The sequence below is a fragment of the Augochlora pura genome, chromosome 7 (genome assembly GCF_028453695.1).
Source record: "Augochlora pura isolate Apur16 chromosome 7, APUR_v2.2.1, whole genome shotgun sequence".
In the NCBI taxonomy this organism is placed as follows: Eukaryota; Metazoa; Arthropoda; class Insecta; order Hymenoptera; family Halictidae; genus Augochlora; species Augochlora pura.
In genome coordinates this window covers 37,442,668-37,457,579 of record NC_135778.1, presented here as the reverse complement: position 1 = coordinate 37,457,579, position 14,912 = coordinate 37,442,668, and the positions used below count along the sequence as shown (strand labels likewise).

The following is a 14,912-nucleotide window of genomic DNA, read 5'->3' as shown; positions in this document are numbered from 1 at the left end:
ATATCCGACTGTATTTTCTGAACAATATTATATCAAAATCGATAAGTATAGGAATATTTCTTTCGTGATTGATTTATTTATAAATAAATAATGAAGATTTGAGGAATTCAACTCCACTATTTGTAATTTATTAAACTGTTAAGAGAATATGATGTTCTTCGCATTTGTATTTTATATTTATCCGCACTGCCAATATCGAAATCGTTGTTAATAATCGTTTAGTACGGAACGATGTATGAAAAATCATGACCTGTTACCAATCCAGAAACAATGGCGATGACCAGAGTAACTGCGAGAGCTAATAACTGATAACCAGCTTGCTGTAGCGCGGATCTATCCACCCCCGGTGATATATTGTCGTAATCTGACGTCAATTCGGTCAGCAAATCTCCAGAACTCGGCGCTCTCGCTGGAAATATCTGTTCCGAAAGAAAAGCATAAATAATTTGTATAAATAAAAGAAATCTTGATTACGGTCCGTGCGAATTTTGAGCCTCGAATTTCGAATTCTGTTCTTGCGTAAAGTCGTCATAAAAATGGCACACGACCGCGCGGAAAAACGAGAAGGAAGAGGCCGGGCCCACCCGCCGTGGTTGGCCCGGGGGGTTAGGTTTCCGTGGGGTAGAATAACAATTACGAATTTCTTGCGCTACAATGACTGAAACGTCCGTTTCACGGTTAATAGATTAAGCAATTGCATGGTTTTTGCAACCGGACCCGAGCAAGTTTCGCCACGGAGCGCCATTCAGCTCAGTTAGGAACTCGCGGCGCGGCGCGGCGGCTACTCCCCGCATACTTAGCAAAGTATCCCTTACGAAGTTAATTACCCGAACAGCCGGCCGATTAATTTCTGTAACAGCGTGGGGGACACGTCGGTCGCCGCGCCGGTCGGCAACGATTGCGATTCTTGGCTGATCAAAGTTGATAACATGATGCTTTTATCGAGATACTTTTAGACTGATAATTTTACCGGTTCTTAAATCCATTATATTACGGAACCCTGTTCAATTTTGTTATATTATATTCTCGGTACTTTCTCGTGGATCCTTTTATTGTTTTATATACTTGCGCACGATATATATTATAATATTTTATACATAAAGGATCGAATTTCTAAGAAAGAAATCTAAGAAACAGATATTCCAAATTAATTTAGAAAATCTGACAGTTGTTAACTGCTCTGAGCTGTTGTGTACAGCACAGGTATACGTGGCATGATACATTTCGTTGTACTTGTTTAAATATTCTTGCGATAGGTATGTCGAATGTTGCGTACCTCGTAAAGGGAAAAATTGTAAGTTTCTTTCGTGGCCAGGCCAGCCATTAGCGCGCCGAAAATGCCAGCCAAAACGCCCGGCATTCCGTGCAGATTGTGGACGCCGCATGTGTCGTGCACTCTGAGATGTTTATGCATCAGAGGCTGTAACAGATTAAAGGCTGATTAACGCACTCGTCGATATTACATATTAGAAGTTACTTTTATTTTTTAAGGCTGGGAATGAAAGGTAATAAAATAGATAAAAAAGATAATAAAAGGTAATTAAAAGAAATAAAAACGATAATAAAAGGTAATAACACCGCGTTCTTTTAACGCAGATTTCTCGAGACTATGCATATACTATAGTTAGAATATAGTTTACAAGAAATCGAATTTTATCTCTCGGCGCATCTCAACATTTGTCAAGTTTAGGCTATTACCACCATCAAAAATTTGTCGACCGTGAACGTTCGTAGAACGTGATATATAAAGTTTTAATGATTGTTAATAATGGCGCGCGTACAATATGTCCGGCTACTTTCGTGTTAAAAAAAAAAAAACACCGCGCTATCGCACGGCGGTTATGCTTTTTTGATACCGTTGTATTTAGTGTTATACGTTTCTCGTCCGACCGTGACGCGGGCAAAACCCGTGGATTTACACGGCCGTTAAATAAACCAAAGATAACAAAGCAGGAGGAATCTAAGTGGATGTTACTAGCGGCCGCGTTTTAAGTGACTTTTAGTTTTATTTTCCAGCCGGGCTCGACGGTCGCGATTTCCACGGGAAATATCGTTATCGCGTAACGCCATCGACTTTTTGCCCGCAGGAATGTATCAGTCTCCATCCAGCGTGCAATAAACATCTGTACACGCTGTCCGTTTTGTTATCCTTTTTATCAAGGATGCTCATCGCGAAACGCGTCACCGAGCGAGTTTTATTTTTTAAGAACAGAGCCGGTGCCAATATCTAAAACGCGATAAATTTTTTTCAAATTCAACGAGATCACGTTAATTCTTCGGAGACGTTACAGAAATTAGTTTATTGTAGTACGATTGAAACATTTTTTTTAATTTTGTTATTGCTTGGAATGTCAATTTTATACAAATATTGGAATATCGAGCCTATATAAATATTGGACTATCGAGGCTATAGAATATTAAAGCTATACAAATCAGATCGCAAAATATAGAACAAATATGACAAAATATATAAATTCCATAATTTGTGTATTATAAATTGTATATTATGCAACATTACGCTTACTCATTATATTATCAATATCATATAATATTACGTCTTAAAGACGTCCCGAATGCCACGAACCAAACGTCTTCCGCCAACTATCAACTCTTATTATTTAACAAAACAAATCCTTTTGCAGTCGAGAACATCGTTACGAATAAAAAGTTCCGACGATAATTCGAGCGCCGAAACACGTAACAGCCGATTCTCTTGGTACATTTCACAGAAGTGTTCGTCCCGCGACTGCAAAATTTTCGTTGATAGTCAACGATCTATAAAAATCGATCGAACTCTGATGCTTCGACCGTTCAAATTTAATCGTCTGAGGTCTGTATTAGCGATTGAAGCTTTTTTCACCGTTGTTCGAGGTCGGGGAACGGTCAGGAACATAATAGATCGAGGGTGGAAAGGCAGAGAGAAAGAGAGACGATAAAGAGACAGAAAAGGATAGATAGATAGATAGAGAGACAGAAAAAGGGGGATAGATAGGGAGACAGAAGGAAAGAGAGATAGTGACAGAAATAAAAGGAGATAGATAGAGAGACAGAAATAAAAGGAGATAGATAGAGAGACAGAAATAAAAAGAGATAGATAGAGAGACAGAGGCAGCGAAAAAGAGAGATAGATATAGAGAAAGAAAGGCAGAGAGAAAGAGAGATAGAGAGAGAAGGGACAGTGAAAGAGAGAGAGGGGGAGGGAAGAGGATGCTGTCGAATCGTGAGCGCAGAAGCGTCGACCCGATAAGCGTCAACGAGTTCGTTAAACTTTGCGTTTTTCATTCCCAGCGTTTCTCTTATTTCACTCGGTCGCCACTCGAACGGGAACGACGCCTCTCCCGTGGCCGCTTTTGTTCGAGAATCTATTTGCTTGAATCTTTTAACGATACCCGCGGAGTGCCTCTTGGGCAACCCGCGGTTTACGAAGGAACCCGGCCGCGGGAGCCCTTCTTCCAACGGTGTCGTCCTCCTCCCTCTCTCTTTCTCTCTCTCTCACTCCCTCTCTTCTATATTGGCGCGAATTGCCGAGACACAGAGGCTTCCTCCACCCGTCCGCCTTAATGGCGAATCGTTAATTAATGCGCTCGAACTGCATTTGATCCGAGGGACGCCCCACGGAACGAAAGTTCCGACGAAGAAACGGGAAAAGAAACGCGCGCGCGCGCGCCCGCCCGCGATCCGGAAAGAGCAAAGTACATAAAGAATATAGGATGAATCGGCGGATGATTAAAAGAACTTCCATCGAAAACGGCGAAACTTTTTCCGCCGATGATTATCCGACCTTTCTGACCCCCCCCCCCCCTAAATTCATAGAGAACGTATCGAGGATGCGACTATGAAATAAAATCGTTCATTGTACACGCGTTCTGTGCATCTTTCGCTTGACGATAGACTAGAATTTTTTACAAATTTTTCTTACGTTGTCAATGTTACTATTATTATTATTATACTATTTTCTGTATAACTTTCGCTAAGGGAAAGGTTACTCGGAATGGCCCCGGAAATTCCTCATTTCCCGGAGTTGCAATAATTTTGATACAGACTGTATACTGGGATCGAGAAAGTAAAAGTATATCGTATTAAAATATTATAGGTTATGCAGATATCTTGGTTCTACAGTTCAGTATAGATTTTTGGTTCTTTAAACGAGGTAACGACGTTAGTTAAGTACCAATTTAAAACAACATAAACAGGCCGAATGAAGAATATATTCTTTAATAGTTAGATTTAATATTTATTCTTTAATACTTAGATTTAATACTTGTTCTTTAATTAATAAAACTCTATACATTCCTACGAATGTCAATGTTGAGGATTTGAACGAATTAATAAGAAAATAATGTTACGATCCACTCTCCGTGGACGACTTGTTTAAACATTCTGAATAAAAAAATCAATAGAAACGTAGTGGAGTCTACCAGTCCCATAGTAATTGATTTTCCTAAATCATAAGGCTCCTGAACTATTTCTTTTCCACCTCCTGTTTTTCAAACTCAATTTGACGTTCGTTTCATAGAAAAAATTGTATCGCTAAAAGAAATTTTTAAATTTCTTTTTACGTATTTTTAACTAAGTTGCTAAAATTGTTTGTAGTAGCGAACAAGGCACAGCGTAATAGCCAACAAGGCATAGTAATTGGTTTCTCTACCCCAGCACAAAAATCAATAGCCAAAACTAGTCAAAACAGATTCTTTTTAAATTTTGTTCTTTCAAATTTCGCTCTTTCAAACTTTGCTCTTTCAAACTCTGCTCTTTCAAATTTTGCTCTTTCAAATTTTGTTCCTTCAAATTTTACTCTTCCAAATTAAACAGCAAAATCGTTGTTGGCTACACCTTTGCGTTTACCTTTAACAGTTCAGTGAACTTTCCGATGCTCGTTCATTTCTCAACCGAATTCCGCTGCGCGAGAAGATCTTTCTTCGCCTTTCTTTTTTTTCATCCTATTACGAGAGGCAGCGCACAGAAGAACCGCGCGCGGGCGAGCGCGTCTTTCCATGAAATGCTTAGAAGAAGAGCTGCCAGGAAAATTGACAATGTAATTCCCGCGGACCAGCCGGGGAATATTTGAGGGCAGCGTAAACGGTGTATCCCGGGCCTCGGTAATCATGTAGGGCGCATAAACCTGGCGCGAGCGCGCGCGCGCCCGTTGACGAGTTTCTGTGATCTATCCGCGTTGCCTGAAATTTTTACGCTGCCAAAGTGCCGGGGAAACTTCACGCCGGTAACACCATATACGTGGAATATAAATTTTCACGGAAAGTAGGTTCCGTCGATGGAACGACGCGCATAGACGACGCCCGGCGTCGCAGAGCGCCGGCACGCTGCAACGATTATGAATCGCGCGTAAATTAAATTTAGCGGCGCCTGATAGGTGCCCCCTCTCTCTCTCTTTGTCTCTTTCTAGAATCCTAACCTATTAAACATCTAGGTGCTCTCTCTCTGTCTCTCTCTCTCGAACCCTAACCTATTAAACACCTAGTTTAACAAAGAAATGCTAGCAAACACGCGACGAACCCTCCCCGAGCATTTATTCCATCCTCCCCCCTCTCCCTCCTCGCAAAAGTTTGCGCGTACGTTTTCAAACAATTATTCAGCGCGCTTGACAAACCGCGAGCTTTCCGCAAACATTCCGGGTCTGCTATAATAAGATCAAAAGATTACGCGAACGCTTGGTCAAGTTTCATTTTAATGATGCCCGGCGGAGTCTCTCTCTATCGGAGAGCCTCGGGAGCTTTGTTCGCGACGACGTACTTCTAAAATTCTATCCCCCGCGAAGCGTATTGTTCAGGACGCTCATTGCCCCCGATAATAAAACCAAATTGCACGAAAGTTAATTGTACCGTGATCTATGAACTTACGAAATTGCTCGGGGAATTCTGCTGTTGTGATATTGTAGTTTATAAATGATAGGAGAAGAAAGAAATGGAAGAATCGCGGCAATTTCGGTGAATTATTTTTTCATTGTTTTCAGTGAATTAGTTTTTGGTAATTTTCAGTGAATTATTCTTTGGTAATTTTCAGTGAATTAGTTTTTGGTAATTTTCAGTGAATTATTTTTTGGTAATTTTCAGTGAATTAGTTTTTGGTAATTTTCAGTGAATTATTTTTTGATATTTTTCAGTGAATTATTTTTTGATAGTTTGCTAGAATTATTTATTTGTGTGGAGTTTGTTTTATTGAGTCGGTTGAATTGAGTGATCGAGTGAGAAGGGAGAAGTGAGAGTGAAATTGTTGAATGGTCGAGCGATGAATAAGAAACGAGAGGATTCGGAATTGTTGCATATATATTGTGTGCTAAATTAGCGGAGAAATTTGGGTTGCCAGTTTAATATTGTATTCGATAAATTAATAGAGGCGGCAGTTTTTCATTGCGGTGATTTTATATGAATCGAGCTGCCATGACAGTATCGAAATAATAAAATAAAATAAAAAATTCTACTTCGGTGTTTCAGAGGTTTAGAGACTCTGAGGTCGTCTTTATAGTTGCCGACGAAAATTCTTATAAAAGAAATATCCACTTCCTCTATTATTTTTATGACATCGTATTATGTGAACCTCATTCAGATCATATTATTTGTTACGATAGTCTGGTTATTAAGGTTTGCTTAATCTACAATGCAATTTTCTGAAGTACCTAAAAATATTCCTTTGAAATTCAAAGGATTTCCTTCTGTATTATTTAAGTCGCCGCGACTAGTTCCTCCACCTTTAGAATATTTAAAATGTGTCTCTTTCGCAGTATCTCTCACCTGCGACCACCTTTTAAAATCGTCGTAATAAAAATCTCGTAAAAAGTAATCTCTCTTTCAAACCAATAAAATTATATCTAAAAATATTTCGCATACAACCTGATACAAATAAACTTCCTAATAACCAAAAAAGGAATTGTCAACCAATACGAACAAAGTAAACTCAAGACGAAACAGTTTGCCAAAAAAGGTAGATGGCTAACGATCTTCGAGACGAAACCGTCAAATAACCTGTCATAATTTACCGCGTGCACACCAATTAACCGAATTGGTCGAACCGATGCCCGACGCTCGCGTAAAGCTCACAATAAAATAGTATAGGGAATCAATTACCGTGAGGTATTTGTAACCGAGCACGCTCAGCAGTCCTGCCAACAGTCCGACGACCAGAGCGCCGACCGGCTCGTACATCATGCCTGTGTTTACACAGAAAATGTTGCGCCGGTTAGAGCCGCGGTTCCCGATGTCCGTGCAGGTCGGGCCAATTAATTAATACACGTTCGTACCTGCCGCGGTGCCGATGGCCACACCACCGGCCAGGGTCGAGTTCTGTATGTGCACCATGTTGAATTTGCTGTCCTTCGAGACCACCGCCGAGGTAGCGAACGCGATCACGCAGCTGGCTGAGATCGACAAAAGGGTGTTTATAATGGCCCTCTGTTGGTCGTCACCTGTGAGGGCGGCGCTGTTGAACGACGGCCAGAAGAGCCACAGGAACACCGTGCCTGTCGCAAACAAACTATTCTTCGTGACGCTGCCTCGATACTTAACCCTTTGCACTGCGTTGTCTACTCTTAAGGGACACCGTGATTCTAGCGTATCGCTGAACATTGAAGTTTATTAGCTAATATAGGAAATTAATAAAATAGCGCAACTTTTTGAGAAATTTACGTTTCTCTGAAGAATACAAATCTGTGTATTTAATGTATCAGAATATGGTATATTAATTACTGAGACATATAATTATATACGTAAGATATATAATGATCATTTGAGACGTCCACGAATATATTCGATGAACAAGAAAAACTATTCGCAACGTGGGAGAAAAGAAACTTATTATCGTAAAATATGCAGTAATCAAATAATATACTATACCATATAATGTAAAGGTTCATAAGTGCTGGTAAGTAACATCTATGACGGCGCAGAGTGCAAAAGGTTAATGCTTAACACTAGCTTTACGAAGCGTGTCAGGTTATGTCACGTTTTGGAGATCACTGCGGCTCCTAATTCTTTGCACACATCTGTGTCCATTAATTCTTTAAATTAATAATTAAATCTTGTTCACGTGAAACGTACACAACATATTTCAAACAATTAAACTTGAAATAGACGTTTCCTATGTACAAAAATTAAATAAGTCTGTAGAAATTCCAATTTTTAAATGCATAATTCTAAAAAAGTTTTGCAAATCACTTTCTAACTATTAATACATGTTATAGTATAAGTATTAGTTTACTCGTGTTGTCACGTGTGTGTACACGATAGCAACTTCCACGAAATAACTGTCGCACCTGTGACCACCGGGGAGCAGACACCTGCGAGTTATTATCTCGAGAATTAGAAGGCTAGTATTCAGTGATCAGGCATCGTGTATATAATGCAATAAATTTCGTAATATACAAGCTTAACACATTAAAGGCGGGAGTCGTAGTACTACGATTTACCTCGACTGTAGCTTAAAGGCGGGAGTCGTATTAGTACGGTTTGCAACCACATTGCGCAATCCATGCGCCACTTTACATTTGTATATAATATGTTTTATTTGTTTTGTATGGGGCATGTTTAATGTGTTAATAGTAAATTATTAAACAGACCGATCATCGCGAATATATCCGAATTGTAGGACGGTCCCTCGAGATGGTGCTCCTTTCGTTTCTCCTTCATTCCCATCACGAAGCTGACTGCCAGACCGAAGTACGCGCCGAACGCGTGGACGAACATGCTGTCACCGGCGTCAACCACCTATCGGAACACGAGAAAAGTTTTCATTTCGTCTGTCCCGGAAGGCGTGTGTGTACCACCTGTAAATCGATTCCCCGGCATCGAGGAAGACAATAGCACCGCCGTCCCAAAGCGCAGAACAAATTCTCCCACCTCCTTGTCCCCGGACTTTTTTTTCCCGGACCGGACGGACAGCGGACACGATAATTGTTCATTCCCTTCCCTTTGTTCTTCGACGTCCCTTCGTTCTCATTTCGCGACACGTATTGCTCGAAGGAATCGTAGACTATACCTTTATTTAACACATTGTACGCCGCGTTACTAAAATATAGGTGACACTGATTTCTAACCTATCTTGAAAATTCATTTTTATTGTAATATGTTTGAACAAATCCAGTTTGACTAGAATGTTTCGTTCTAATGCCATTCTCTGTGATAAATAGTGATTTTCTAGAATTGTTTGTTCTGAAATTGTTTGTTCTTGTTTGCAAGCTCAGTAATATTTGGAGAAGATTTATTTTATTAAGGAGCAAAGTATAAAGAGTATTAGTCAAGATTATGTTACTTATTACTAGCCAACGGTTGTCAATAAAATTTGTCAATCTTTTTCAAGAGAGAATATTTGTTTCTTGCACGAATGTACAATATTACAGAATAACTAAATAAATAAGTAAATTGTGTACTTGTTTCATTACATTACACGCGCAAATCTTACATTTTTAATCATTTCACATCCTCTATCCATTGAACTTTATCGCTGTTAATTTGACAGCTATTTTTTTTTACAGTTATTTTGACATTACATATTTCTTTGAATTTATACTGGAATAATAACATTACGCGACTACACGAAAGAAATAATATATTATACACATTTTTCACCGTGAGAAGCTACGTGACTGTTTTACCTGATCACGACATTGATTACTAAGGGACTTTCGTGCTGTATCTACCCTGTATAGGTGTGTATGCGCTTCGCCGTATGCCCTACAGACCTACCGACCTTCAACTATTGTACAACAGGTTGCTGTACAGCCCGTGCATTTCTCCTTTAATAGTTTGAGGATAGAACTACCGTCGTCAAATCGCCATTCGCGCATCGTCTCACCATACGACGAGACCTTATATGGACGAGACCTTATCGTGTTTAACAGCAGTCGAACAATTTGTATCGTGCGACTTTTAAACAAATTTTAAACGCTCAGAGGAATTCGATATATTGTTTAAAAAAGAGAGATAGATTAAATTAGTAGAAAGACTGTCAAAAGTTAGGATATTTTTTAAAATTTGTCACGCACCCATCAGTGTTACTTTTTTGATATATTATCGTTAGTAATTGCTGTATGTTATTGCTAGTAATAAATACATATCATATGATGTATATAAAATATTATCAAATAAAAATGATGTGATTTCTCATTAGGAAGAGAGCTAATAAATTGTTTGAATGTTCACATTTACAAGTAACTTAATTTACAAATAACTTAATTTACAAGTAGCTTGATTTACAAGTATCTGAATTTACAATTATCTTAATTTACAAGTTTCTTAATATACAATTATCTTAATTTTCCTAAAAATAAGATGAACAGTAAAAGTGTCCGCCGAATTCCATAAACACCCGGTTCTTGGCTTCAACCCCATAAGAGAGAACCGCGCGCATACCGTTTCGGTCGCGGGAATCGAGAACGAAGCGGTCGGTCGATGGGCGTGAAAGGGTAAACTTACCATGAGGATATGCTCCCCCACGTACTTGTTCACGGTGAACATGATCAGCTCGAGGATACCCATGAACACGAGCTGTATGTAGGTCGTCTTACCGAGGAGCGCGCCCATGGATATCAACGGTGTGGCCACTGCAACGTCGGCGCTCAGAAGGCTGAAAGTGGTTACCGAGGAGATGATCAATACCGGCGTTATTAACCCGCAGGTGGAACCTCAAAACTAGAGATCAGTATTCATAACATCGCGGGGATATATCGGGGGAGGGGAGGGGAGAGGAGGGGGGGTTTGATATTCGAACAGAACGCATCACGGAATTGAAGAACAGGTTTGATATCACGGCGCCAATGCGAACCGGGATTATTTTTCTTTTCAGATTATACCGGTTAGGATAACGTGAAAAATGTGCAATAGTAATCTTTAATAAAGGATCGATTTTGTGGTTAGTTGTTCCGATGACAAGTTAGTGTTTTAGTTTAAATTGTTGTTTAAAAGCACCATTAACACGTTGAGCGGCGACAATCAGCCACTAAAATATCCGCGTCGTTAATGAAATTTAATTAATTAAAGCGAAACTAGAAAGTTAATATTTATCATAGGGGATGGTATTAGAACTCTTTCGCAACCGAAACATTCTAGTCAAATTCAGTTTGTTCAAATATAATGCAATAAAATGAATTTTCAAGATTGGTCAGTTTGTGTCAGCCATATGTGGCTGACGTGGCGCTCAACGTGTTAATTTTGTCAACAGCTACGTTGAGAAACTATAGCTCTTACCCTCCCGTCGACTTCTATGTCGACGAGGTACTCTTGTGGATAAAAAGATAAAGTTAATAACTGACGAACTGTTTCACTTAAACGTAATATGTCCCATCGATTTCCGGTTCGTTTTCTCGGCCGTTTCTCCCTTATTTCGTCAAATTGTTATCTCTTTTTGATCCAGCAAGAATAGAATTTCCATGGAAAGAAAGGGGAGAAACACGGAGGACGGAAGTACCTGTGTACCACCTTCCTTATTAACTATTCATGCACAAAGGCAAACACAATCTTACAACCCCCGGCTTTTGTATTCCGCGGCGCGTCCGGAACGGAATGTATTTTGTATGTGGGTCCTGCAAAAATATCTTTGGACTCCCTCTCTCTCTCTCTCTCTCTCTCTCGCCGCGGCCAATCGGGACCCGGATATGTATATTGCCCGGACCGCGCGAATTTACCTGTTTTCGATACAACCCGTTGCGCATAGTTTACCCTAAGAAACTTCGAACGGCTCGGTTCGGTGAATTAAACAAACCGAGAACTACCGAAAGAAGAAATTTTTCTTTAAATAAGAAAAATAATAGTCTTTTACCTTAATCATCGGATTGATTGAAATAACGATTGTTATTTATAAAATAAATTTAAAAATTAAAATAATAAAATTAAAATTAAAATCAAATTAAAATAAAATTCAAATATAATTAAACTAAAATTAAATTGAAATAAAATGAAAATAAAATGAAAATAAAATTGAAATAAAATTAAAATTATTTACGAAGATAAAGATTGAACGCAGACTTAAATACAAAATCTGCTTTAGATCAAATCCAGACGAATTTCGTGTAACGTTGCTCCATGATATTTTCTCAACGAAAACCAGCGCATAATTTGTTGTACGCAAATGGAATTTTTCGCGTGCGCTGAAAATTTCAAGAATGTAAATTGTACTTTTTGAGTTCTTCAGCGAAATTTCGAATTATGAAAACGGGATTTGCAACGGGTGAAAAGTTAATTCTGCGTTGAGGAGGTTCCGGTCATGAATATCGTACGCGTTTTAATTATCATGCTTGCGATGCTAATTTCCAGTTAATTCTGCCGGTAATCCGGCGAAACTCCGAAGTTCGCGACCGTTCAGAAAATTCTCATTGCGAATGCAATGATACTTCACTTTCGTTTTCGTCAGTTTTCGCTTGGAAGGCTTTCACGATTCGATGCCAAGTTAGGAAAGTAAATAATTTTCGACCACGTTTTATGACGATTTACCAATCGAAACGTTTGATACTTGGACATTTAACCCTTTGCACTCGAACGGTGACTCTGAGAAATTACTAAAATTATTCTATTATGTTCCAAAATAATTTTTATAACAATAAAGTTTAGATTTAAATAATTTAAAAATTATTGAGCAGTGAAACTGTTGCTATGAGTCGCAAGAATTAATTTCATGCGCGTAAGGGTGCACGCATGGTGTCTTGCATGGGTGATGGGGTGACAACTTTTATTTCTACAAATGTGTCTACTTTAAATTCATTTAAAAAGAAACTATGAATTGATGTACAGTTGAATAAATTATAAGATTAGTATGATTCCTTGCTGCGATGACTGAGAATGGACATACGACCGCAAAGGGTTAAATATTACATATCTTTCGCGATATAAACTAAATAAAATAGATAAAATAAATATTGTTTAATACTATCGTCACAAAACTATAAAAATGTTTACAGTCGAATTGGTCAATCGCTAAAGCGTCAATACCGTCGGATATTTAATCGTTTCGTCAACATACCGCCGTAATGGCCGACCCGATTTTGACGCATAGAAATAACGTTCGCGAGAACCGAGGTCGCGCGATTGCCCAGTTTTTGTGTACCACGCTCTTTACATAATCTCGCAACGTATTGTATAATATTTCAAAGTCTTGGCCGTAGGGGGCGGCAAGAAAGGTGGTTTTACGTTAGACCACTTTAGCATTTTGCACGGCTGGTCATCAATTATGAATTCAGAGCTTCATAAATTCATCAATGCCAGAACAGTTGAACCGAAACTACTTTTCTCACGCAACTCGAAAATTGCGTATTCTTGTAATTTATTTACATACGATGTTCCGAAAAAAATTCACATTGTTAGACATTTTTTGATCGCTCTGTATATTTATAAATTTCCCTATATATTCTTTAAATTTTTTCTGTGTATGATGTTTTTTTGTACTGAAGGGTATTTTTTTAGATAAATGAACGAAATAGGATAATTATTTCTGTGATAAAGTAATTAAAGAAGTAATTAATTATAAAGCGTTAAAAATTATTTTAAATTAATTAACCCTTTGCGGCCGAGCGGCGACTCTAAAGCGCCGCTAAAAATTATTTTGTTTGAAAATAATTTTTATCAAATTTACTCGTATTCGAAAAATGGTCAAGAGCTGTGAAATGTTGCACGAGTCACAAAATTTAATTCCACGGTGTATAAAACGCTCCAAATTATATAAAACGGACGCACTGCGAGTCTAAAAAGATGCTTTGGATTTCTAGTTGAAATGGCTCCGACTGCAAAGGGTTAAGAATCTTGACTTTTTAATTGATAATATTATATGACTGTAATTATATTATTATTGTTATATATATTATGACTTTTTAATCTTGACTTTTTTAAAATATGCTTCTCCATCAAAGTATCTAAAATTACTATCTAACAAATTTATAAAAAAATGTGGCATACCTTTCCAGAGACAGGTAGATCTTGTTGTCCCGATTCATCTCCATGACACCCTCGCAGATGAGTGCGACCTGGACGAGGACCGCGCCGATCAGGAAGGTGAGACCGATGGCGCTCTGCCCGTATCTCTTCAGGAACGTCATCAGGAACCCGAAGCCGATCCAGATCATCACGTGGACATCTTGATACACTGAAGCGTTTTAGCGGCACGGCCGGAACGTGTAGGAAGGGAAACAGAAATACCTTTTTTGTAGGCGCATGCATGGCTTCGCGTGCGGTTAATGAGAGAGAGGGCGCGCGCGCGCTCACGCTCGCTCGCCGTTTGCTTGTTTGCTCGGCCGCTGGGCTGGCCCGCTCGCTCGTTGAGTGCTGTTAATCGCGCGTTAATTGATCGCAGCAATTACTCGGCCACACCGTGGAGAGAGGAAGGACGCGCGCGCGCGCGCACGGCGGTTCCTACTGACCGATTCGAAGATAACCGCAGACTTATGTCCGAGACATTCCGTGTTCTGCAACCGTAGACCCGAATAATTCACGCCCCGGCTGCAATCAGTTTCCCCCACTCTCTCTCTCTCTCTCTCTTTCTCTCTCTCTCTCTCTCTCTTTATCTCTCTCTCTCTCCCGCACGTATACGCGGAACGTTTTAATAAGGGCTGACCCCCGGAGATTGGTTTCGCTGTATCTGGGCCACGGTTTTGCCGGTAACTTTGAAAATTGCGGTCGGTTACGCGATTGAAATCTCCAACTAGTTTCTTGTCGTCGTTCCCCGCCGCGAAAAGTGCTGGCCGTTCGCTCCGATGGAATAATGGCCGCTTCGTTACATGCTAACGCGATCTAATCTATTCTTTAATCGATCTGCTTCGATTACTCGCACTTCGTGCATTCTTATTAATATTGCTATCATTATTGTTACTATTATTACTGAAATTTGCAGCTGTTATTGTTATATGTTAACGCGCCCTAATTCATTCTTTAATCGATTTGCTTCGATTTCTTGAATTACGTTTATTCTTATTAATATTA

The 14,912-nt window shown here is 39.3% G+C and overlaps 1 protein-coding gene across 11 annotated transcripts in view; it reads right to left on the bottom strand.

Moving 5' to 3' along the window:
* Rh50 (Rhesus blood group-associated glycoprotein Rh50) overlaps positions 1-14,912 on the bottom strand; it is a 42,812-nt gene that overhangs the window by 829 nt on the left and 27,071 nt on the right. For 10 of the 11 annotated variants that reach the window (XM_078185524.1, XM_078185514.1, XM_078185520.1 and 7 more), the window contains 7 exons: positions 13,893-14,079; positions 10,425-10,575; positions 8,570-8,717; positions 7,256-7,474; positions 7,083-7,165; positions 1,277-1,420; positions 251-419 (listed from right to left, as the gene is read on the bottom strand). In XM_078185524.1, coding sequence (XP_078041650.1) covers positions 251-419; positions 1,277-1,420; positions 7,083-7,165; positions 7,256-7,474; positions 8,570-8,717; positions 10,425-10,575; positions 13,893-14,079 — 1,101 coding nt within the window. The remainder of the gene's footprint in view (positions 1-250; positions 420-1,276; positions 1,421-7,082; positions 7,166-7,255; positions 7,475-8,569; positions 8,718-10,424; positions 10,576-13,892; positions 14,080-14,912) is intronic. The other variant, XM_078185521.1, reaches the window with a different exon arrangement.